Here is a 23,269-nt window from a genome sequence, read left to right as displayed (position 1 = left end):
CACTCTGAGGTCTACCAGAAGGACATCCGTATCCCTGTTGTGCAAATGAGCAAATTGAGGTGCAGAAAGTCACGTAGCTAGTTAAGTGAGAAACTGAGGTTGGAGCTCCTGAGTGCTTCTAGTCCAACACTCCCCGTGAAACCATGTGTATAACAAGTATGGGACAAGAGTGGTTAACCAAGAGTATCATTTGATTATATTACAGATGCATTGTGAGAGGTTTCTCTGTATCCTGAGAATAATTGGAACCACACTTTTTGGAGTCTCCCTCCTCCTTGGAATCACAGCTGCTTACATTGTTGGCTACCAGTTTATCCAAACAGATAATTACTATTTCTCTTTTGGACTGTATGGTGCCTTTTTAGCGTCACACCTCATCATCCAAAGTCTGTTTGCCTTTTTGGAGCACCGAAAAATGAAAAAATCCTTAGAAACGCCCATTAAATTGAACAAAACCGTTGCTCTTTGCATCGCCGCGTATCAAGAAGATCCAGACTACTTACGAAAATGTTTGCAATCTGTGAAAAGGCTAACCTACCCTGGGATTAAAGTTGTCATGGTCATAGATGGGAACTCGGAAGATGACCTTTACATGATGGACATCTTTAGTGAAGTCATGGGCAGGGACAAATCAGCCACTTATATCTGGAAGAACAACTTCCATGAGAAAGGTCCTGGTGAGACGGATGAGTCGCATAAGGAAAGCTCGCAGCATGTCACCCAGTTGGTCTTGTCCAACAAGAGTATTTGCATCATGCAAAAATGGGGTGGAAAAAGAGAAGTCATGTACACGGCCTTCAGAGCACTGGGACGAAGTGTGGATTATGTACAGGTAGGTTTCCGAATTCCTGCCAGGGCAAACATACATTTAAATAAAGCAGCTTTTGTGTCTCTCCAGGCATATGCTATAGCCCATCCTTGTCCCTCTGAACACAGTACTCCTTTCAGTTCATTTGAAAACCGCGTGACTGTTGAAAGCACATTTTGAAAGCGAGGAAAAAAAAAAATCTTGTGAAACTGTTAAAGACTATCTACGAAAATGCTGAACTTACGCAGTGTTATTGGTTGGAAATTGAGATTATTTTGAACAGGAGACCCTTCCTTCCTTCTCTCCCCCTCCCTTACCTTCTCTGCCCCCTTGGTTCTGCCAAGTCAAATCCAACGTCATTTTCCACAGTCTTAAAATCCTCAGACCTTGTACGAAAATAGTGTCTGCCGAGCAGAAGGGTCTTGAGAAAATCTGCAGGCTCAAGGGATGGCTATAAAACGTTTTTCACGGAGACTGGGCAAAATGGGGGTGGTGAGAACAATTTTGATTTTTAAAGGGTAAGGCATTCAAAGCTGGGAGACAGAAGGAGAAGGAAAATGAAAAAGGGAGAAAAACAAACACACACAAAAACCCTTCCCAGAGCAAAATCGAAGTAATGTTTATTTCACTCCCCAAACAGCATTACCTCACTCACTGCACTTGACCTTTGAAAGCATTTGTGATGGTGTTTGCTTGCATGAAAATGAGACAGGCTGTGTCTGTCATTAATTCCCTGACTGCTCTGCTTGCTCCAGGATTTCTCCCCTCCTAGTTCTCACTGAAGCTTTCTTTAGAATGTTAGTAGGGTCCCTGTGAGTTTTCTAACTGCAATTTTCTTGCAGATACTTCAGTTAAATTTTGGCCATGATGATACGGAGAAGGGAGAAATGTCTGCAGTTTAAGAGAATCCATTGGGACACTCTCCCAATCTCTAATCAGTGAAATCCGACTTTTCAGAAGACCCATCATATACTTTAGGGTCCCTGATTGTCACAAGGTCATGCCCAGTGGGATGGCATGCTCTGTGTGATTGGGGGAGAATGGGCACCGGCTTCAGAGTCAGCTGGATGACCCGCCTGGAGCAGGACCACCTTTCCAAGCCTCAGTTTCATGGAGAGAATAAGCCAGTCTCACAAAGGGTTTGAGATTACCACGGGGTTAATTCTGGTTACTATCTGAGGAGTTTTGAGGCATTTTTTTCCCCCTCAGTTGGTCCCAATCTGCATATTAATCTCTTCTAGGGAGTTGATAGAGTTTCACTCCCAAGTTTCTCCTAATTTCTAGAATGTTCACAATCGAGGTACTTTTAGTTAACTCAGGACATTTTTATGTATTTTCATAGTGTAACTTCAGGCCCAGATAGAGGATGAAATGATCCTTTTAAAGGAAGTGATGGGATGGCTGGGGAATTTACAGAGGGTTTGAAGACTGAAGCCTAAAATGAAGAAACATGTTTTGATATTTTGCCTTTAATTCTAGTTAAAACAATTGCTACATTTGTCGTTTCTAATCAAGATGTCATTGTGTGGGTTTTCTTTTTTCTTCTCTTTTTTTTTTTTTTTTAAGCCTGTTCCTCCCAAAGCCTCTTCTTCCATCATTCCTGTGTTGAACTTTGTTTGTATCCTTGACAACTTGACATTGTGCCTGACCAGGACAAAATAATACAAGCTATGGAACGTTAGCATGGGCTCCTTGCTAGAACCCTAATCAGGCTTGAGAACTTTCCTTCCATCAGGCTGAGGCCTCCAAATAGACTAACCTGAGCATCAGTTGTTAACTGGGCCCTAAATCCTGCTAGAATTCTCTATCCATTCCAAATGTTCAAGGGGACTGACACAAGAGTAGAAAACCATTTGGCATTCTGAAATCAGGTGATTTCATCCTGCCATTCCTCATCAAAATCCCCAATTTTTAGCCATGTGTGTTCTATAAAAGTGGAAACATTATAACAATCAAACCAGTACATTCTCACCATCCATTCTTTTTTTTTTTTTACTATTTTATTTTATTTTTCAATATATGAAATTTATTGTCAAATTGGTTTCCATACAACACCCAGTGCTCATCCCAAAAGGTGCCCTCCTCAATACCCATCACCCACCCTCCCCTCCCTCCCACCCCCCATCAACCCTCAGTTTGTTCTCAGTTTTTAAGAGTCTCTTATGCTTTGGCTCTCTCCCACTCTAACCTCTTTTTTTTTTTTTTTCCTTCCCCTACCCCATGGGTTTCTGTTAAGTTTCTCAGGATCCACATAAGAGTGAAAACATATGGTATCTGTCTTTCTCTGTATGGCTTATTTCACTTAGCATCACACTCTCCAGTTCCATCCACGCTGCTACAAAGGGCCATATTTCGTTCTTTCTCATTGCCAGGTAGTACTCCATTGTGTATATAAACCACAATTTCTTTATCCATTCATCAGTTGATGGACATTTAGGCTCTTCCCATAATTTGGCTATTGTTGAGAGCGCTGCTATAAACATTGGGGTACAAGTGCCCCTATGCATCAGTCCTCCTGTATCCCTTGGGTAAATTCCTAGCAGTGCTATTGCTGGGTCATAGGGTAGGTCTATTTTTAATTTTCTGAGGAACCTCCACACTGCTTTCCAGAGCGGTTGCACCAATTTGCAATCCCACCAACAGTGCAAGAGGGTTCCCGTTTCTCCACATCCTCTCCAGCATCTATAGTCTCCTGATTTGTTCATTTTGGCCACTCTGACTGGCGTGAGGTGATATCTGAGTGTGGTTTTGATTTGTATTTCCCTGATGAGGAGTGACGTTGAGCATCTTTTCATGTGCCTGTTGGCCATCCGGATGTCTTCTTTAGAGAAGTGTCTATTCATGTTTTCTGCCCATTTCTTCAATGGGTTGTTTTTCGGGTGTGGAGTTTGGTGAGCTCTTTATAGATTTTGGATACTGGCCCTTTGTCTGATATGTCATTTGCAAATATCTTTTCCCATTCCGTTGGTTGCCTTTTCGTTTTGTTGGTTGTTTCCTTTGCTGTGCAGAAGCTTTTTATCTTCATAAGGTCCCAGTAATTCATTTTTGCTTTTAGGCAAGGCATCCCCTTGCCTTTGGGGATGTGTCGAGTAAGAGATTGCTACGGCTGAGGTCAGAGAGGTCTTTTCCTGCTTTCTCCTCTAGGGTTTTGAAACTCACCATCCATTCTGACTGACCCAGGGTCTGAGAGTTGCAAAGCAGAAGCCACAGAAAGACCAAGGAGAGAGGTTCAAGGATGTTGGCTACTAAGCATTACAAGTGACTGAATGTGGAGAGCAGATTGGCTACAGAAGGAAGGAAGTAAAGTTTAGGTGCTCATACACAAGAGAGAATGGGGGCTGGGGCAGAAATAGGACCGTCTGCTCACATCCTTGCTACCCTGGCTGAAGACACTGCTTAGCTGGGCAGAGATGGGGCCGATGATTGTTTTTCTCAGATGTGGCTGAATCTTTGCACTGGCTGGTTCGCTTCACTTCGTCTTTTTTTTTAAGTTTATTTATTTATTTGAGAGAGGGAGAGAGAGAGAGAGAGAGAGAGAGCGCGAGAGCGCGCGAGAGCGCATGCATGCGGGGGTGGGGGAAACCCAAGCAGCCTTCGCGCTGTCCGTACAGAGCCCAATGCGGGGCGCTATCTCAGAATCATGACTCGAAATCAGGAGTCGAACGCTTAACGGACTGAGCCACCCAGGCGCCCCTCCATGACCCTTTTAGCAGGAGAAAAGGAAGACTAAATTATTCAAAATAGTAGAGTTGACCCTTGTTATTCATGGAGTCTGTATTTGTAAATTACCCTACTCATTAAAATGTAGTTGTAACCCCAAATCAGTACTTGGCTGCGCTTTTGTGATCATTTTGAGACGTGCAGAACAGCAAGAAATTTGATTCACCTGATGTTCATGTTCCCAACTGAGGTCAAAGAAGACTGTGTTCTGCCTTTTTCAGCTTTTATACTGTAAACAAGTAACTTCTTCATAATGTATTTAGTTAGTATCATGTTTTTCACATTGTTGTGCTTTTTGTTGGTGATGGAGCTGTTTAAAATGCCCCCCCAAGTGTAGTGCTGAAGTGCTTGCTGTCTAGTGTTCCTGAGCACAAAGCTATGATTGCCTTATGGAGAAAATGTATTTCTTAGGTGGGCTTTGTTCAGGCATCAGGTACAGTAACTTTGGCCCTAAATTCACTGTTAATGATTCAAATACATATAGTAAGATGTATTTAAATGGGAACACAAATAACACAGTTATTTATTAGGTATTGATTTATTAGGTATTGATTTATTAGGTATTTATTAGGTATTGATCAGTAGACAAAGATGTGACCAGAGCCTCAGAGGAACCTAACCTTATATTTCTGCTAGAAGCCATTTTTTTTTTTTTTTTGGTGTTCTCTACATCAGTGTTCATGGAAACTTCGTGGAACATAACTACCCTGAATCATGAGAATTGACAAGTATGTATGTAGTATTTGCTTGGTTCCTGTATTGTATGGGAAGCCTGAACTATTCTGAGGGCCAATGTTGAGAATGTTCTATGTCTTTTTATATGATTCATTTTAGAGGATAAGATTGGAGCACAGTGAAATAGGAATGGGACATCTGAATTTCAGACTTGAATCTGTTGTTTCCTTGCTATGGGCCTCAGATGGTAGAAGAGATGATCTCCGAGATCATTCCCAGCTCCGAACTCTAACTCAGTACAGTTTGTTTTTGTTTTTGTTTTTTTGTTTGTTTTTCAGTACAGTTTTAATTTCTCTGACATTTTTAACAGTCACTATCATATTTTTCACTTTCATTTGGTTTACTTTTTTAAGATTTTATTTTCAAGTAATCTCTACAGGCAACATGGGGCTCGAACTCACAACCCTGAGATCAAGAGTCACACACTCCACCGACTGAACCAGCCAGACGTCCCTCACTTTGATTTTTAGTATGCCCTTTCCCCCCAATTTGGGCTTTTGAATGTAAGCCCTGAGTTAAATGCTACCATTATGGGACTTCCTGATTCCCTTCTTTAGAATGAGAATTCCAGCCATTTGGAATAAGGGTGTTTCTTGACTTCAGCCTTAGGGGTGACAACATTTGGTTTCCCACGTTCCCAGCTGTCTTGTCACCTTTGTTTTACACCTTCTATGACTTTCACTCATGTTGAAGCCTTCCTAAAAAGAAAAGAGAATGACCAAATGACTCCTTTTTTAACCTTAATGTTTTGAATAGATTCTAGGTTGATCAAAGTCAGTAAGTATTTTACAACAACTTGGGTAATTCATTCTCCCAAGGAAGGTATATATCTTCCTAATTCTTTTAAAAAAGAGCAACAGAGAAGGGCCAAATTGCTTAGATGTCTATGATACAGAGGCTTTCCACTGGATGGATTTGAGATCCTTTGTCATAAACTCAATTGGTGTAGGAGAGGGTAATCTTCCTTATCCTGCCTTCTTCTCATAAAAGAATGATTATTTTTTCATTGAGGGTATTTTTTTTTCTGGAATGGTTTTACTGCTAAATTTCAAAGTGTGTTTTTAACTCTAAAATTCTTAAATTTTATGATTTTGTATTTGCCACTGAATCTGAGGCTGGTAAATTTAGCTATAGACTTACTTGTAAATTCCATTTACCCAAAATCCAAGTAAATAGAAAATCAAGATTTTTAAAAATTGAAAGTATGATGCAATATTGATAAAGTCCTAGAAGTTGGTTATGATAAAATTAATTACCATCCATCATAAGCTTTTGAGTGACCTTGTTGGTTATATGAGAAATTTTAAATTGTGTGCAATATCCTATTTTTGTGAAGGTTATTTTCCATCCTAATTTTTTGGTCTCCCCTATCTCCTGCATGTATGTGGTTCCACCCAAATTATGTACTTCTTTTCAGCAGATAATTCAGTTTTCAGGTTGAGATTTGAAAAATAAAATTCTGTCTTCTACATTTATGTACTTCCGAAACCAAAGAATATGTTCCCATTTTAAATAGTATCACATGCATTAGGTTCAATGTCAATGAGATATGAAGTCAAGATGCAACAAACATTTTTTTAAGTTTTAATGGGTCCAGGGTCTACCCTTTGCTATAGGATGAATTGTCCCACAATAGAATGTACTTTCCCCAAAGGTACATTCAAGGCTATAAAGGAATCATAATCGGCTGCAAACTGCTAATTTTTTAATTTTCTCTAGTAAACAACCCAGTGTAAGGACTTTTACATTGCCTGCTCAGAATTGAGTTTGCTGAACTTAAGTTTATTTGGTATTGGACTAGGTAGGGATTGGTTCCCTGCTCTCCCGGTGAGTCATCACTTATTTACAGTGATTGTACGAAGGCCCCCTTCTCTCATTGGATTAGTGTCCTTAGTGGGTGGCTCTGTGTTTGGTTTGTCACTTCTGGTTTTGGTTCGTCACTTTATGTCTTCCTTTTATTGAGCATTTACTATGAGTTAGCCAATATTAAGTGCTTTACATACGTGATCGAACTAAATTACCAATATAACAAACTTCAGGTGGATGTGATTATCCATATTTTTCACCTGAGAGGTGGAGGCTTAGGAAAGTGAGGTAAGGACACTACAGTCAACAAGCTAGTCCAAGTTTATATAAACTTGGTGAATGGTGGATTGAGACAGATCTGTTTAGTTCCAATATTTGCATGGTGCTTTCTCTTCTTTCAATAGTGTGTTTACTCTGGTATTATACTGTTAAGAGTTCAAGGAAACTGGCATCATCTTGTGTTTGCTAGTAAATAACTATTTGTAAATTTTGTTGTTGTTGTTCTGGCCTACCCCTTTTCACTAGATAAATGTCCCCAGGGAAAGGAGAGTGAGGGAGACTTTCCATTTACTTTGTGGTAAAGCTGTGTCAGGAAAGCTGGTAGCAGGGTCATGACCAAGAGTAAATTCCACACACTATAGAAAAAAATAGTCTCACTGGGTCAAGGTTAAGATGAAGGGTCAAGCCTTGCAAGCAGGCAAAGGATAAAAGCAGTAGCAACAGAAGGGGTCCTGATTTATTTTCAACCTGTTTCCTCATTGAAGGCAGCCAGAGTAATTAAGATTTCCTCTTAATCTGTGTAGCTCTCAGTGCCCTTTGAAGTGGTATGGGGCTCGAGTTGGGGGTGGGGAGATCCACCAGGCAGTCTGAAAGGAAACACGTTCAAAAAAGTGAAACATGGAGACTTGACATTTTAGACTTGGGTCTTAGAATTTGAACAGCATTTGGTAGAATAGGTAACAATGTTTCTTTCTTTCTTTCTTTTCTTTCTTTCTTTCTTTCTTTCTTTCTTAATTTCTTTCTTTTCTTTCTTTCTTTCTTTCTTTCTTAATTTCTTTCTTTTCTTTCTTTCTTTCTTTCTTTCTTTCTTTCTTAATTTCTTTCTTTCTTTCTTAATTTTTCTTTCTTTTCTTTCTTTCTTTCTTTCTTTCTTTCTTAATTTCTTTCTTTCTCCTTTCTTTCAGTTCTATTTATTTTTTTTAAGTTCTATCTATTATTTTTGAGAGAGAGCATGAGCAAGGGAGGGGCAGAGAGAAAAAAGAGAGAATCCCAAGCAGGCTCCGTACTGTCAGCATGGAGCCCGATGTAGGGCTCAGACCTACCAAAAGTGAGATCATGACTTGAGCCAAAATCAGGAGTCAGACGCTGAACCGACTGAGCCACCCAGGTGCCAGGTAACACTATTTCTAAAGGAGATTTTTGTTTAAATTATAGTGAGGTAGATTAAGATCAGTGAGATAAATTGGAATGAATTTATAGGCTAATAACTTACGTAATAAACTATACACTAATCGTTTGTAACTGGATTATAGATAGTTGCAGACACATTTGAATTTGTTCATTGGGATAAGACATCCTTGATATGTAATCAGTTCCCATGGTCATTTTAGAGATTCTTTACTGAGCCATCTCTTTGTGTTAAGGATTGTCATAATCCCTGAGGTTATGGGTTTACTTAGGGAGTATAGAAGTGTAAAGCTTATTACCTTAAACTAATAATACACTTCTCTACAGTCCTTTGTCAATTTACAAGGTACTTTGATATGCAGTGTCTCACTCCAGTACCATGATGATGGTAAGTGGCTTGTTAAAGGTCACAGAAGTAGTGAGAAATAGGACCCAAGACTTAATTGACGCTTCTTGATTCTGAGGGCATTTATCCTTATAATAGGCACAACTTGACAAAAGGAAAAAAAAAAACTACTTGATTAATGTTTCACACTTTTTATGCTGTTACTGTTCTTTATAACACATGACGATGGAGGCATTGGGGATTTTTTATTTTTTTGTTTTTTTAAACGTTGGTTTATTTTTGAGACAGAGACAGAGCATGTAGAGGGGAGGGGCAGAGAGAGAGGGAAACACAGAACGTGAAACGGGCTCCAGGCTCTGAGCTGTCAGCACAGAGCCCGACGCGGGGCTCGAACTCGCGGACCGTGAGATCATGACCTGAGCCGAAGTCGGACGCTTAACCGACCGAGCCACCCAGGCGCCCCAGGATTTTTTTTTTAATCCACTAGAATTAAAATTGGGCTTAGAACGTATTTAATCTCAACTTAAAAAAAATTTATGAAAGAGAACCCTCCCCCTGCAACCAATTATTTTAGTCCCACGGTTGGCAAACTCTGCTTATAAAAGTAAATATTAGGTTTTGCAGGCCATATGGTCTCTATTACAACTATTCAACTTTGCTGTTTTAGTGTGAAAACAGCCATAGATGACATGAAAATGAATATGCTTGAGTTCCAATACAACTTTATTTATGGACACTGGGATTTGAATTTCATAGAACTTCCATGTGCCACAAAATATTATTTTTTAATTTTTTCAATTATTTTAAAAGGTAAAAGCCATTTTTAGCCCACAGGCCCTAACAAAACAGGTGGCAGGCTAGACTTGGCTTGAAGACCTAAGATCGTCAACCCCTGGCTTATTTATTTATTTTTTTAATTTTTAAAAATGTTTTCTTTATTTTTGAGAGAGAGAAAGAGACAGAGAGAGCAGAGGAAGGGCAGAAAGAGAGGGAGACACAGAATCTGAAACAGGCTCCAGGCTCCCAGCTGTCAGCACCAAGCCTGACACAGGGCTCGAACTCACAAGTCAGTCGTGAGATTGTGACCTGAGTGCGAGTAGGAAGTAGGATTCTTAACCAACTGAGCCACCGAGGCATCCCATCAACCCTGGTTTAGATAGGAAGGAAAGGGGAGGGTGTTCCTTCTTGACTGCACTGGGGAAGGATGAAGACGGAGGGACGATGATCTTATGCACTTTAGTTGGATTCTGTGGTTAAGACTGAGGTGGCTGGTTCCTCCCAAATGTGTCTTTTCGCCTTGACACTTTCCCACTCGTTTTAGTGAAAACTTTGCTTCATTTCCATAACTCCTAGTGAGAAATCCTATGACTAGTGATGATGTGGTTTAAACAAATTACAGTTGAGACATTCAGTGTGGACAGTGAGGTGTTTTGATTTGTTCTCTAATTGTTTCCTGTGTGCAAATCATGGCCTGTAGTTTGTCCCCAGGTGAGGTCAAGCTCTGCGTCAACTGGTGTTTGTCCCCCACGGTTTCTAGCCTAGAGCTAAATAGCCAACATTTATGAAATCACATACTTATTATTAATTGGTGGGGAGACAACTAGAAAGGCTGTTCCCACTCTACGGATTTTCAGAGGGACTAAAGTTACACTCTTGATATACTAATAAATACAAACTATTAGGTCGATGAACATACATACTGACTGTCATAAGTGATGGCTTTCTAGCTGGCATTCTGTCACCAAATAACATCCAGAAGTTGGACCTCTTTTTTTCCTTTCTCCTCTTTTTAATATGGAATGCTTCACCCTGCGTGTCCTCCTTGCTCCGGGCCATGCTCGGCTCCTCTGTAGTGTTCCACGCTTCATTTATGTGCTCCTGAAGCACCTAACAGAAATCGAACTTCTTTAAAGCTCTTTGATCCTGCCACTGCAAACCCCTTCCCAGGAGATTTCTGGGAGCTTTCCCTTCCAACACAGTTAAACCCACCAGAACAGTCTCTCTCTCTCGGAGAACTGCTGGCTCTTTGCAGTTGGAAAGTGGGAGGGGCAGGACCAATTTAAACATTCAGAGCCTCAGAAGTGTGGTTCAAGGTCATTTCAAAGGGGCGGTTCCCTTGGCTCGCCCCTGCTCACAAGCAGGCGGAGTGACTTGCGCATTAATTCTAGATTGCCCCTTCCTGTTGTTTTTAGTCTTATTTTAGCTTTCTGGTTTTACCTTTCCCAGCCTGAGTCAATAGAGGTGGGTGTGGCCATAAGCTCAGGATGCTGGAGCTAAAGGTGGGTCGAACTCTTGCCCCCACCCTTCTACCCGTATTACAGGCGGGACAGGCTTGCAGCCATCCATGTACAAGCCAGTGGTAGACCAGGCACTCAGAGAGGCAAAAACGTCACTTTGGCTGAAATTTGTTTAGGCTGCTTCTGAGGCTTGCGTCCAAACCCAAGTATTAGTAAAATCCTACTTTCTACATTGAAAAACTAATGCCCAGCTCTTGCCTAGATAAAGTGAGATCATGCCGGATCAAAAGAGAATACTAAAAAACAAAACAAAACGAAACAAAATAAATGGTTTTATTGAGAAAATGAATGGTCCTAAATAACTAGAGTAAAATAAGAAATTCAGATGTTAACCCTAAAATTACTATGATTAGCTAAATACAGAGAGATTATAACTGAATACCCTATATACTTCTTAATTTATAAGATTTTTTTAATGTTTATTTTTCGAGAGAGAGAGAGAGAGAGAGAGAGAGATCGCGCGCGTGCATGCATGCACGTGTTCTCGAGGTGGGGAGGGGCAGAGAGAGAGAGAGAGACAGAATCAGAAGCAGGCTCCAGGCTCTGAGCTGTCAGCACAGAGCCCGACATGGGCTCGAACTCACGAACTGCAAGGTCATGACCTGAACCAAAGTCGGACGCTTAAGCGGCTGAGCCTCCCAGGCACCCCATATAAGTTTCAATCATGCATTTAAACCGCTATTTTACCAACGTTATTCATTAATATATAATATATATATTTTTGAAAAAAATTAATTTATACTTTTTTCAGAAAAAAATAGCTGTCAGTAAAACTGAGACACATTTTTTAAAATGTTGAAATTCCTTAATTAATTATGTCAGGGACTCATGACAGAGAGAGAGGGAGAGAGAGGGAGAGAGAGAGAATCCCCTTTAACTCAAGACTTTATGCTTCTACAAATTATTTTCTAAATTTTTTTTTCCATTCCAAACTGGTATATGAAATCCCTACTATTTTAATAAAGTAGTATGGAGAACTGTAAAGATAATTACTTTTGGTGTAAATAAATAGGCTAAATATTGATTAAATCCATTCTGGTGAGTCAGACTTGATGGAAAAATAATGAAATTGCTGATAACACTCCAGTCTCTACTAATTATTTATTGTTTGGATGGGGTTGTGAAACTGGTTCATTACATGTCAACCTGATCCATTTTAATCTACTAGGCTTTGCTGTAGTCCCCAGAAAGGAATACCATGTCTTATTGGTATTAATCAGGGATGGGGAGGTGGGGGCACTTCTCTTATTTCTGGTTTTCTTTGATCATGTGGAAGAAGCTCTATCCACAGGTATAGCCTACCTGCGGGAAAGGTGGTAGCATTTCTCAGCTGTCTCACTCCTCCCTCCCTAAGAGAAGTGATTTAATCTGATTGGCGAGTCCAGGAGAAGGGGAGCTGGCTCCTTCTTACCCATTCCTTCTGGGAGTGGGTGGCCACCAAGGAGCTGACATCGACCAGACCTTTGGAAGGGCATGCACTTTATCTGTAAGAGGAGGCTGCCCGCACTTAGGTGCTGTTTGGACTTGATAAGTCTGTCTAATACTGGAAAATGTAATTAGGAAGGCTGCTATTCCACAGGGTATAAGCCCTGTGCTCTGTATCAGCTTTACGATGATACCAGGGATATTTTGGTTTCTCATCTCCCTTATTCTTCTGTTTCATTTTCCAGTTGGCTCAGAAATCAGGCTGGAAAGAAAAGTATTTGTAACCCAGCCCCCTTGGGCCTCCAACAGGAATGTTCGTCAGAGGTTCACTAATATAGACTAATCCCAATAATTTTCTTGAAGTCATAATTTGGTTTGGTTTCAGAATTGCTTTTTTGGACCCATATAAAGATTTAAAAAAATTTTTTTGATCTTTATTTATTTTTGAGAGAGAGAGAGAGAGAGAGTACGAACAGGGGAGGAACAGAGAGAGAGAGGGAGACACAGAATCTGAAGCAGGCTCCAGGCTTGGAGCTCCGAGCTGTCAGCACAGAGCCCGATGCGGGGCTCAAACTCATGAACCACGAGATCATGACCTGAACCGAAGACGGACGCTTAACCAACTGAACCACCCAGGCGCCCCTGAAGATTGTTTGTTTGTTTGTTTTAATTTTTTTTTAATATTTATTTATTATTGAGAGACAGAGAGACACAGAGCATGAGCAGGGGAGGGGCAGAGAGAGAGGGAGACACAGAATCCAAAGCAGGCTCCAGGCTCTGAGCTGCCAGCACAGAGCCCAACGTGGGGCTTGAACCCACAGACTGCGAGATCATGACCCGAGCTGAAGTCTGTCGCTTAACCAACTGAGCCACCCAGGCAACCCCCCTGAAGATTGTTTTTAAGAACAACTATTAGCAGGTCTAGAATGACTTCAGATAATTTACATTTGCTTTTATGTACAAAGGGCTGGATGAATACTTGATGCTTTTGGATAAAAAGGTGGTCTGCGGATATGCTACCTCCCTTTCTGATGCTGTGTCAGTTGCTAAGTCCTGCTCTTATGGGCAACTTGCTTCAGAACTATACGACCGAATGGAGGAGAATGGCTTTCCTGTCTTCTAGTTACCATATGAAGATAGGAAGGAAAGTCGCTGTTAAACATGCCTCCCTTTCAATACACTCTTAGGATTTTATGACCATCATTCAGACCTGAGGGATAAGTTGCCTAAAGGAAAAAAAAAACAAAAACAAAACCCATATATGGTGACCAACCCAGATGTCTACTAAATCCTGGAAAACTGGGATGTCACCTGGGAGATAAGACTTTCACTGCCATGATGAGGAACATCCATGGTAAACCAAGACGAGCTGGTTAGCCTACAAGACCTACCTAGCACGTCACTTCAGCTGTTCTAGCCAGCAATGCCATTTACTTCAATACTGAGCTCGTTCTTTGTATCGATTGTGACATAACGAACGGCCATCCCTTGCAATAAATAAGGCTGAAGACATAATATATATGCCCAATTTTGACTGTATTGACTACACTCCTACTTCTTCCTTTAACTCATTTTGTACCTTTTTCTTCACAGGTTTGTGATTCAGACACCATGCTTGACCCTGCGTCATCTGTGGAAATGGTAAAAGTTTTAGAAGAAGACCCTATGGTCGGAGGTGTCGGGGGAGACGTCCAGGTGTGTAAGCCTTCACTTTCGGCATGAGTCGCTTTTAGTTATACTCTTACTCGTTGATTCATTGAACACGTATTTATTACACACCAAACTCTCTGCCAGATGTGGCTTTTGGTGCTAGAGACACATTAGTATGTGCCTTGACCCACTTTATTGCCTCTTTCCTTTCCTAAATTGAAAAAAAGAATTAGGATTTCTTTGTTTAACCCTGGAATGTAACCCTTGTTTGCTGTGGCTGATAAGTGATATATATTTAATTTAAATGTGTAATGATTTCTACCGTATCTTCTTGAACCATAACTTAATGTTCTGGTAAAATCTGATGTTAGAGTTCATTTAGCTGTGAAGGTAAAAAAAAAAAAAAAAAAAAAAAAAAAAGGAAGAAGGGCAGATGATGGATTCTATATTTTATACCTATGTATTTAAAAGCTGGTCAATATATGCTTGATTAAAAATCCAAATTGGAATACAAAGAAAGAAAAGAGAAGAAGCGAGTCAAATTTATACTGGTAAGAAAGGCAAAGGAATAATTAATAAGTGGATTTTCTGATTAGATTTATTTCCCACTATTTTTTTTTGTTTTGAGAGGGAGGAGGGGCAGAGGGAGAGAAACAGAGAGGGAGAATCTTAAGTAGGCTCCAAGCATGAGCCGGAATCCAGAGTCGGCTGCTTAATCAACTGAGCCACCCAGGTGTCCCCCTGGTAATTCTCTTTATTTCCCAGTATTTGCTATAAGTGGAGGAACAGGTAAATAAATATTAATGAAGGCTACTTGGAATATGTGGGATTGGAAATGAATATATATGTGAATATGTGAAAATATGTGAAGATTAAAATGAGCGCTCTGTAGGGGCTCCTAGGTGGCTCAGCCGGTTAAGCGTCCAATTCTTGGTTTCGGCTCAGGTCATGATCTCACAGTCTCATGAGTACAAGCCCCACTTCGGACTCTGTGCTGACAGCGGGGAGCCTGCTTAGGATTCTCTCTTTCCCTCTCTCTCTGCCCCTCCCCCACTTGCACTCTCTCTGTCTCAAAATAAATAAATAAACTTAAAAAAAATGAGTGCTGGGGCGCCTGGGTGGCGCAGTCGGTTGGGCGTCCGACTTCAGCCAGGTCACGATCTCGCAGTCCGTGAGTTCGAGCCCCCGTCAGGCTCTGGGCTGATGGCTCAGAGCCTGGAGCCTGTTTCCGATTCTGTGTCTCCCTCTCTCTCTGCCCCTCCCCCGTTCATGCTCTGTCTCTCTCTGTCCCAAAAATAAATAAATGTTGAAAAAAAAAATTAAAAGAAAAAAAAAAAAAAAGAGTGCTTTGCAAACACGTGATCAGATTTTGGCAAAAGGTGAGAAGCACGTGGAAACTTGACTTTACAATTTGGGTTCTGCATTGCTGTATAACCCATTTTACACATGGATGGTGACACTGAAGGCAAAGAAAATGCCTGGAACAGACAAAGAAACAGCCTGGTGATAAAAGAGGAAGCATGCAAAATCTAGATGAGAACTGAACAAAACTGAGATGAAAGAAAGAATTTAGAAATATTGCCAGGAAAAGGTGCTAATTTTCAGTAGCTTTTGCATAGAGCATTATTTCAGGATTTAAGTTTTGGGGTAAGGCCAGAACAAGCAATTTATCACTGGCATTGTGTAAAAGAGAGAAAGAAGGAGAAGGAAAATTAATAGAATTGAATGAGTTGGAAATTAACCAGAACAGGAGAGAAGAGGACTTAAAAACCTTCAAATCTTAGATGGTAGGAAAGACTGGGAAACTTTAGGATCCGAGAACTAAAGCCTAAAAATATTATAGCATAACAACAAGAAGGACAAAAAGCAGCAAAAAGAGGAGAGAGTCATGAAGTAGAAAAACTATTGCTCATCAAGGAGTCCCAATGCATGGACACAATTGATCAGACTAATCTAGTGACATAGGATCAGGGAAAATAAAAGATAACTGTGTCAAAATGAAGAAGGATGCTTCGTAGGAGGATCAAATAACACACTTCGCGCTAGGCAGTAACCTCACAACAGCACAGATTTTGTTGGTATTTTAGCTAAGGCTTACCTTTATTCTTTTTTTTTTTTTTTTTTTTTTCCTTCTTGCAGATTTTAAACAAGTATGATTCCTGGATCTCCTTCCTCAGCAGTGTGAGATACTGGATGGCTTTTAACATAGAAAGGGCCTGCCAGTCTTATTTTGGGTGTGTCCAGTGCATCAGTGGGCCTCTGGGAATGTACAGAAACTCCTTGCTGCATGAATTTGTGGAAGACTGGTACAATCAGGAATTTATGGGCAGCCAATGTAGTTTTGGTGACGATCGGCATCTCACGAACCGAGTGCTGAGTCTGGGCTATGCAACAAAATACACAGCTCGATCCAAGTGCCTTACGGAGACACCTATAGAATATCTGAGATGGTTAAACCAGCAGACCCGTTGGAGTAAGTCATACTTCCGAGAGTGGCTGTACAATGCGATGTGGTTTCATAAACATCACTTGTGGATGACCTATGAGGCAGTTATCACTGGATTCTTCCCTTTCTTCCTCATTGCCACAGTAATCCAGCTCTTCTACAGGGGAAAAATTTGGAACATCCTCCTCTTCTTGTTAACTGTCCAGTTAGTAGGTCTCATAAAGTCATCCTTTGCCAGCTGCCTTAGAGGAAATATTGTCATGGTCTTCATGTCCCTCTACTCAGTGTTATACATGTCAAGTTTACTTCCGGCCAAGATGTTTGCGATTGCCACGATAAACAAAGCTGGGTGGGGCACATCTGGAAGGAAAACCATTGTTGTTAATTTCATAGGACTCATTCCAGTATCAGTTTGGTTTACAATCCTCCTGGGCGGTGTGATTTTCACCATTTATAAGGAATCTAAGAAGCCATTCTCAGAATCCAAACAGACCGTTCTAATTGTTGGAACGTTGCTCTATGCATGCTATTGGGTCATGCTTTTGACGCTGTATGTGGTTCTCATCAATAAATGTGGCAGGAGGAAGAAGGGACAACAGTATGACATGGTGCTCGATGTATGATCTCACGTTGTTTGACGTTTGCAGTCACACACGCAGACACACACAAAACCTTAGTTCCTCTCGTGGCATCAGATAGTGCCACCAAAGGAGACATATCACTGCTGCTGGGACTTGAACAAAGACATTTCTATGGGTTTATTTTGATTCTGCCAAAGTAAAACAAGACATCAATGAGAAGAAACTCAGAGTTTAACCTGTTATTTCTATGAAAATGGGAAACATTCTTTGTTTATGCACTTTTTCCTTACTGTACATCCGCCTAACAGTGTTTGCCCTATATACCTCACTAGCCATGCTTTATGTGGGTTATCATGGAAGAAAAGGATTTTGGAAACTCAAGGAAAAGTTCTTTCAACGTATACAACCTAACTTATGGACTGTGTTGATAGCTAATTTTTTTTTTTTTTTTAGAAAGGATTTTCTGTTTAACTCTACCAAATGAAATGCCAAAGGAAATTTTAAAGGCCGTTGGCTGTGCTGTATTTTTATATAACTGTACTGTGTTTTAAAATTTTGTATGCCAATTTTTAAAGCAAATTTTGCATATTCTATATTTTACTTCTCTGCCAAAATACACCTGTTCTTTTTTATTATTATTAAAATAGGTTCTGAAAAAATTCATACTTAAAAAAAAAAAAATCTACCCAAAATGTGAAGCTTGGTTGACTGATGTTGTTCATGATAGAAAGAATAAAATATTTCTCTCTCTCTCTCTCTACCTTTTAAAATGGAATAGTTTCTTTCTGTGAAAAATATTTAAACTTTCAATATTTTAACTTCTTTTCATTTCTTTTAGAAAAGGCCAATATACCTGTCACACTTTGGAAGTAGAAATACGTACTTAGGTGTACAAAATAAAAGGAAAATCAGAAAATCAAGGCCAAAGGGGTAGAAAAGTGCAATTTTTCATAAGATTTAAAAAAAAGAAGGGAATGCTAGTCCTTGAAAGAAAACACTAGGCATCAGCACTGGACAAAACATGGGTATCAGAGATTAATAACCTTTGGGGTTTCTGGCAGTGTTTTCTCAGGCTGAGTACAATGGAAAGTGGAAAAAAATTATCTGTATTATTTGGACAAACAAATACAATGCAGTTCGTCATTTTGTTCTGTGGCCTGAATTCACCAGATGCTGTCCACATATTGAACATAATTTACTGGTCTTTTTTTTTTTTTTTCCAGCTTACCAGTTCACTTTACATGTTACCATGAGGTTTACACTGGTGAGTTGGATACATTTTAATAAGTGTAAAGCCTATAGATATGAACATTGACACATTTAAGTTCCTCTTCTACTTTCTAGGGAGGATTTTTTTTCTGAATTTATGCAGATAATTGCTTCATCTGTCTTGTTATTGGCCTACCTAGGTATGTTTACATAGTAAAAATAATATCAAGGTTTAATAAGTATATCAAGAATTGGCACATAAAAGAAATTGATGGACCAGGTACCCCTAACCCGGCTAATTTAGCTACTCCAAGGGCCTCAGTTACCCAGTTTGACATTTGACATGACCCATCTTGCCTTGTAGCTGGTGCTGTGTAGACCTGTGTTAAACACAATCGAACACATGAGTCGTCGCATAGAAAATGTTGTGACGAGGCAGAGTGTGAATGTGGCAAAGGGTTCAACTATGTGCCTCTGTCATTCTGCTTCCTTTCCGTGCAGATGCCTACGTTCCATCTGTCCTGCTTAAGAAAAAGCTGCACATTCTACCTTCGGAGTACAAAAGGTACATACCATTCTGCAACTCAAACTCACTGATGGGAGAGTTTGTGGGAAAAAAAACACAGCATGCCAATAAATGAAACTAAAACTTGAGTTTGCCTTTTTAACTATTTATGTTCTAAGTTAAGCTTTGATAACTTTCAAATGTCAAATTCTCTCATTCTTATAAAAGATTGAATTAATTGCCTGTATTTATTGTAGCAATTATTCAATGTATTTCCAGTATAGGATGTATAGTATAATTGATTTTTTGTAAATAAAATATTTTTGATAAGAGTATTGCCTTTTTTTCTAAGGGAAGGGGAAATTTCAAATGAAACAAAACCTCTGTTTTCCTGATGGTAGTGGAATAGATTTAAGAATGAGGTATATAGAAAATAAACAAACATACTTGGTAAAAGGTAATAGAAATCATTTCATGTTACTAATGATGAAGCAGAAATCCCTCAAATTAGTGTGGTTTGGAAATCTGGAAAACAGAGGAGCGAGAGAGAGAGAGAGATTCAGTTAATATAATCTTGCCTTTTCTTTAATCTTATATTTCCCTTGGAAGCATCCCAAATTTAGACAAAAATTATTTTATTATAATAATTTATCATAGTGGAGAAAAAAATCACAGATTTTCAGAAAATTCATAAGCAACTTTATTATTATAAATAATAACAAAATCTTAAAAATAACTTGAACTCCAATAGAGGGCAATAATTAAATGAATTATGGCATTTTCAAACAATGTAACATTATTGCCCATTAAAATGTTTTCAGAGAACATGAGGATATTGGAAAAATGTTACATTAAAATTTTATAACCATTTTGTACAGTAACATCTCAAATTTGTAAAAAGAAACATGTTTAAATATCATCTCTACTATTGGGAATATCACAGGTTTCTATACTGTATACATTTGTGTATTTTCCAAATACCATGATCCTGTATTGTTTTTATAATCAGAAAAAGGACAATAAATATTGCTTTTTTTAAAAAAGTGGGTCGGGGCATCTAATAGCATTTCCTGGTTTGAGGAACTCTGATGCTAATCCATTTTGCCACTCATCCCTCAAATTCATCTTGCTTCCTGATTTTATTATTTAGTTCCTGAGAATCTCTCATTACTTTGGCACAGTTACATTATACACACACACACACACACACACACACACAATATAAAACAACGTTAAGCCACTGACCATTATTGCCACTCCAGTGATGGTTCTAATCTCAGTGACCAGTGATTCACTGATAAAGTCACTTGGTGCTCTGTTAGAGGCTGGCAAAGTTAACATAACGAGCCAGTATACAGGGTAGCCTTTTCTGGCTGGGTGGTCTGTCATGTGACCACTCTTCTCTTCTTTTGGACTACAAAAGCATCCATAGGCAATATGCCAACCAATGCGTGTGGCCAGCTTCCAATAACACATTATGGACACTGACGTTTGAATTTATAATTTGCATGCATTTTGAAGTATTCTTTTGAATATTTTTTAGTCATTTAAATATCTTAAAACTATTCCTAGTTTACCAGCATTTCTAAAACAGGCAACGAGCCAGATCTGGCCTGCCGGCCATGGTTTAAAGACGCTTATTACTCTATAGGAATCTACTGACTCATCTGTACCATTAAATACACCAACATCTAAGTTTCGAGCACATACCATGCATCAGGTACTGCCAGAGCACATTGTACAGACGGGCTATTTTAGCTCTATCAGTCTGAAGGGGTTCCACTATTTTTGCCACTTACAGGTGAGGAATTTGAGGCTTAGAGTTGATATCTTGAGACCATAAAGCTATTAAATTGTGATGGTGGAATTTAGGTCCAGGCATTCTGATGTCAGAATTACCTTTTAAACAGTTTATACTCAGGGTGCCGTCCGTGGTCCAGCAGCACAAGCAGCGCCTGGAATTTGGTTAGAAATGAAAATGCATGGGGCGCCCGGGTGGCTCAGTCTGTTAAGTGCATGACTCTTGATTTTGGCTCAGGTCATGATCTTATGGTTTGTGAGATGAAGCCCTGTACTGGTCTCTGTGCTGGGCATGGAGCCTGCTTAAGATTCTCTCTCTCCTCCCTCTGCCCCTTCCCCTGCTTGTGCACACACTCTCTCTCCCTCAAAATAGATAAATAAACTTTAAGGGAAAAAAAAAAAAAGAAATGCAAATGCGTGCCCTGCCCCAGACGCACTGAATCAAAATCTTGGGCTGGGCCCCAGAACCTGCTTAAGATTCCTAGATGCGGGCACCTGGGTGGCTGAGTTGGTTAAGCGTCCAGCTCTTGGTTTTGGCTCAGGTCATGATCTCACGGCTTTGTGGGTTCAAGCCCTGCTTCGGTTTTCTTTCTCCCTCTCTTTGCCCTCCACCACTCGCACTGTCTCTCTCAAAATAAATAAATACACTTGAAAAATTTTTTTTATTGTTTATTGACTTTTAAGAAAGAGAGAGAGAGAGAGAGCATGAATGGGAAAGGGGCAGAGAGAGACAGACACACAGAATCCAAAGCAGGCTCCAGGCTCTGAGCTGTCAGCACAGAGCCCAATGCAGGGCTCCAACCCAAGAATGTGAGATCATGACCTAGCCAAAGTTGGATGCTTAACTGAGCCACCCAGATGCCCCAATAAATAAATAAACTTAAACAAAAAAAAAGATCTATAAATGATTTTACTCACATTAGAGTTTGAGAAGCATTGCTCTAATCTAGTGTATTGGTTTCCTCAGACTAAGTATCATCCCTATGATAACTATCATTTCAAATATTTGCATTTTCCTGTTGAGCTTTCTACATTTAGTATCAAATATGGATGTTGGCAGATACCTGGTTTTTTGTTTGTTTGTACGTTTATTTTTGAGACAGAGCATGAACGGGGGAGGGGCAGACAGAGAGGGAGACACAGAATCGGAAGCAGGCTCCAGGCTCTGAGCCATCAGCCCAGAGCCCGACGTGGGGCTCGAACTCACGGTCTGTGAGATCATGACCTGAGCTGAAGTCGGACGCCCAACCGACCGAGCCACCCAGGCGCCCGGCAGATACCTGGTTTTAATGAAGTTTACTGAGCACCTCTTATGAGCCAGAAATCAAAATTTATACTCAAAGAGGTTATAATTAAGAAGGATATGGTGATTACACAAACATTTGGTGCAAAATGGAATAATAAAGGTATAAAGAATGGCATGGGGATATAAAAAGAAGGAATGAGGTGAATGAGTAGTTCTGTAAAGATAGGCTTCAACATAGTGTGGCACTGGGGTGATTCTTTAAGGTTGTGTGGCTTTATGGGGACTGAAGACTTTCCAGATGAAAAGAATGTGGTGTGATTTTGATATGTGTTCCTTTCCACAGAATTAACAAGTTTAATTAAAGTGTGGGCAGTATTTAACCAAGAGTTCAGATTTAGCTATAGAAAGAACATCTGAAGGTACATCATAGAAGACCATAACCCAACAGGGAGAAATACTAGGATGAAGTGTTTGAATGTGATAGATCACGGTACCTGCGGATAATTTTGGATGGGGGTCTAACATTGCAAACTGAGCTACATGGTGGAGGTTTGGATTTGAACGTCCCACATAAACAAGTATGATTTGGTTCACGTGTGCTTATAATAAACTGGTATTGCTCTTCCAGGCACTTGGCTCCTTTCATCCTGTTCCCTGTAGGTCTCCCTCCAGGTATCCAAATACCATCTTTCAGCTTCTTTCATATGCCATATAACCAGCTGGTCACAACAACCATTTGATTCCTGCCCGCCCCTCCCTTGCCATGTCACTCAACTTCGTCTCTCACCCTACTTAAGACATTCTGTATATCTTGCCTGAACTGTTAAAAACACTTCCCGACTACCTCTTTTCCTCATTTCTGTTTCATCCAATGGAGTCTCTACATTTCTGTCAAACTTCTCCTAAGACCTAACTCTGAATAAAAGGTTTAATTTCATCTCATTGTCAGCAAGATAAAAGCATCACATCTTTACGAATGCATTCAAGGCTAATCATCTGTTTATGTCCTCTCTTGCAGTCCATAATCCTACTATTTTTTGTGGTCCCACTAAAGTAGTGTTGCTCCCTCGTGTACACATGTTGCTTTTTACCTTAGTCAAGTTTCTTTATTGCAGACATTCTCAGAAACCTCAATGTGCTGATGAGTTTTATGAATCTGTAAGAGAGGCTCATCACATAAAGTTCCTACACTTAGATGACTATGGCATCCATTCCATGGCGATGTTGACTAACGTCTGGATTAACATTGTTATCCTGCAGTATATAGTTTAGGTAACGCCAGTATATA

The 23,269-nt window shown here is 39.9% G+C and overlaps 1 protein-coding gene across 1 annotated transcript; it reads left to right on the top strand.

Annotated features, from left to right (window-relative positions):
* The first annotated feature begins 205 nt into the window (after window positions 1-205).
* On the top strand, window positions 206-17,726 carry HAS2 (hyaluronan synthase 2). Its single transcript, XM_042923792.1, has 3 exons — window positions 206-832; window positions 14,138-14,239; window positions 16,334-17,726. Exons 1-3 carry the CDS (start codon window positions 206-208, stop codon window positions 17,261-17,263), a joined length of 1,659 nt encoding a protein of 552 aa, XP_042779726.1. The 3' UTR covers window positions 17,264-17,726.
* Window positions 17,727-23,269: the final 5,543 nt, after the last annotated feature.

The sequence above is a fragment of the Panthera leo genome, chromosome F2 (genome assembly GCF_018350215.1).
Source record: "Panthera leo isolate Ple1 chromosome F2, P.leo_Ple1_pat1.1, whole genome shotgun sequence".
NCBI classification, from domain to species: domain Eukaryota; kingdom Metazoa; phylum Chordata; class Mammalia; order Carnivora; family Felidae; genus Panthera; species Panthera leo.
This window is presented reverse-complemented; position numbering and strand designations above follow the sequence as displayed.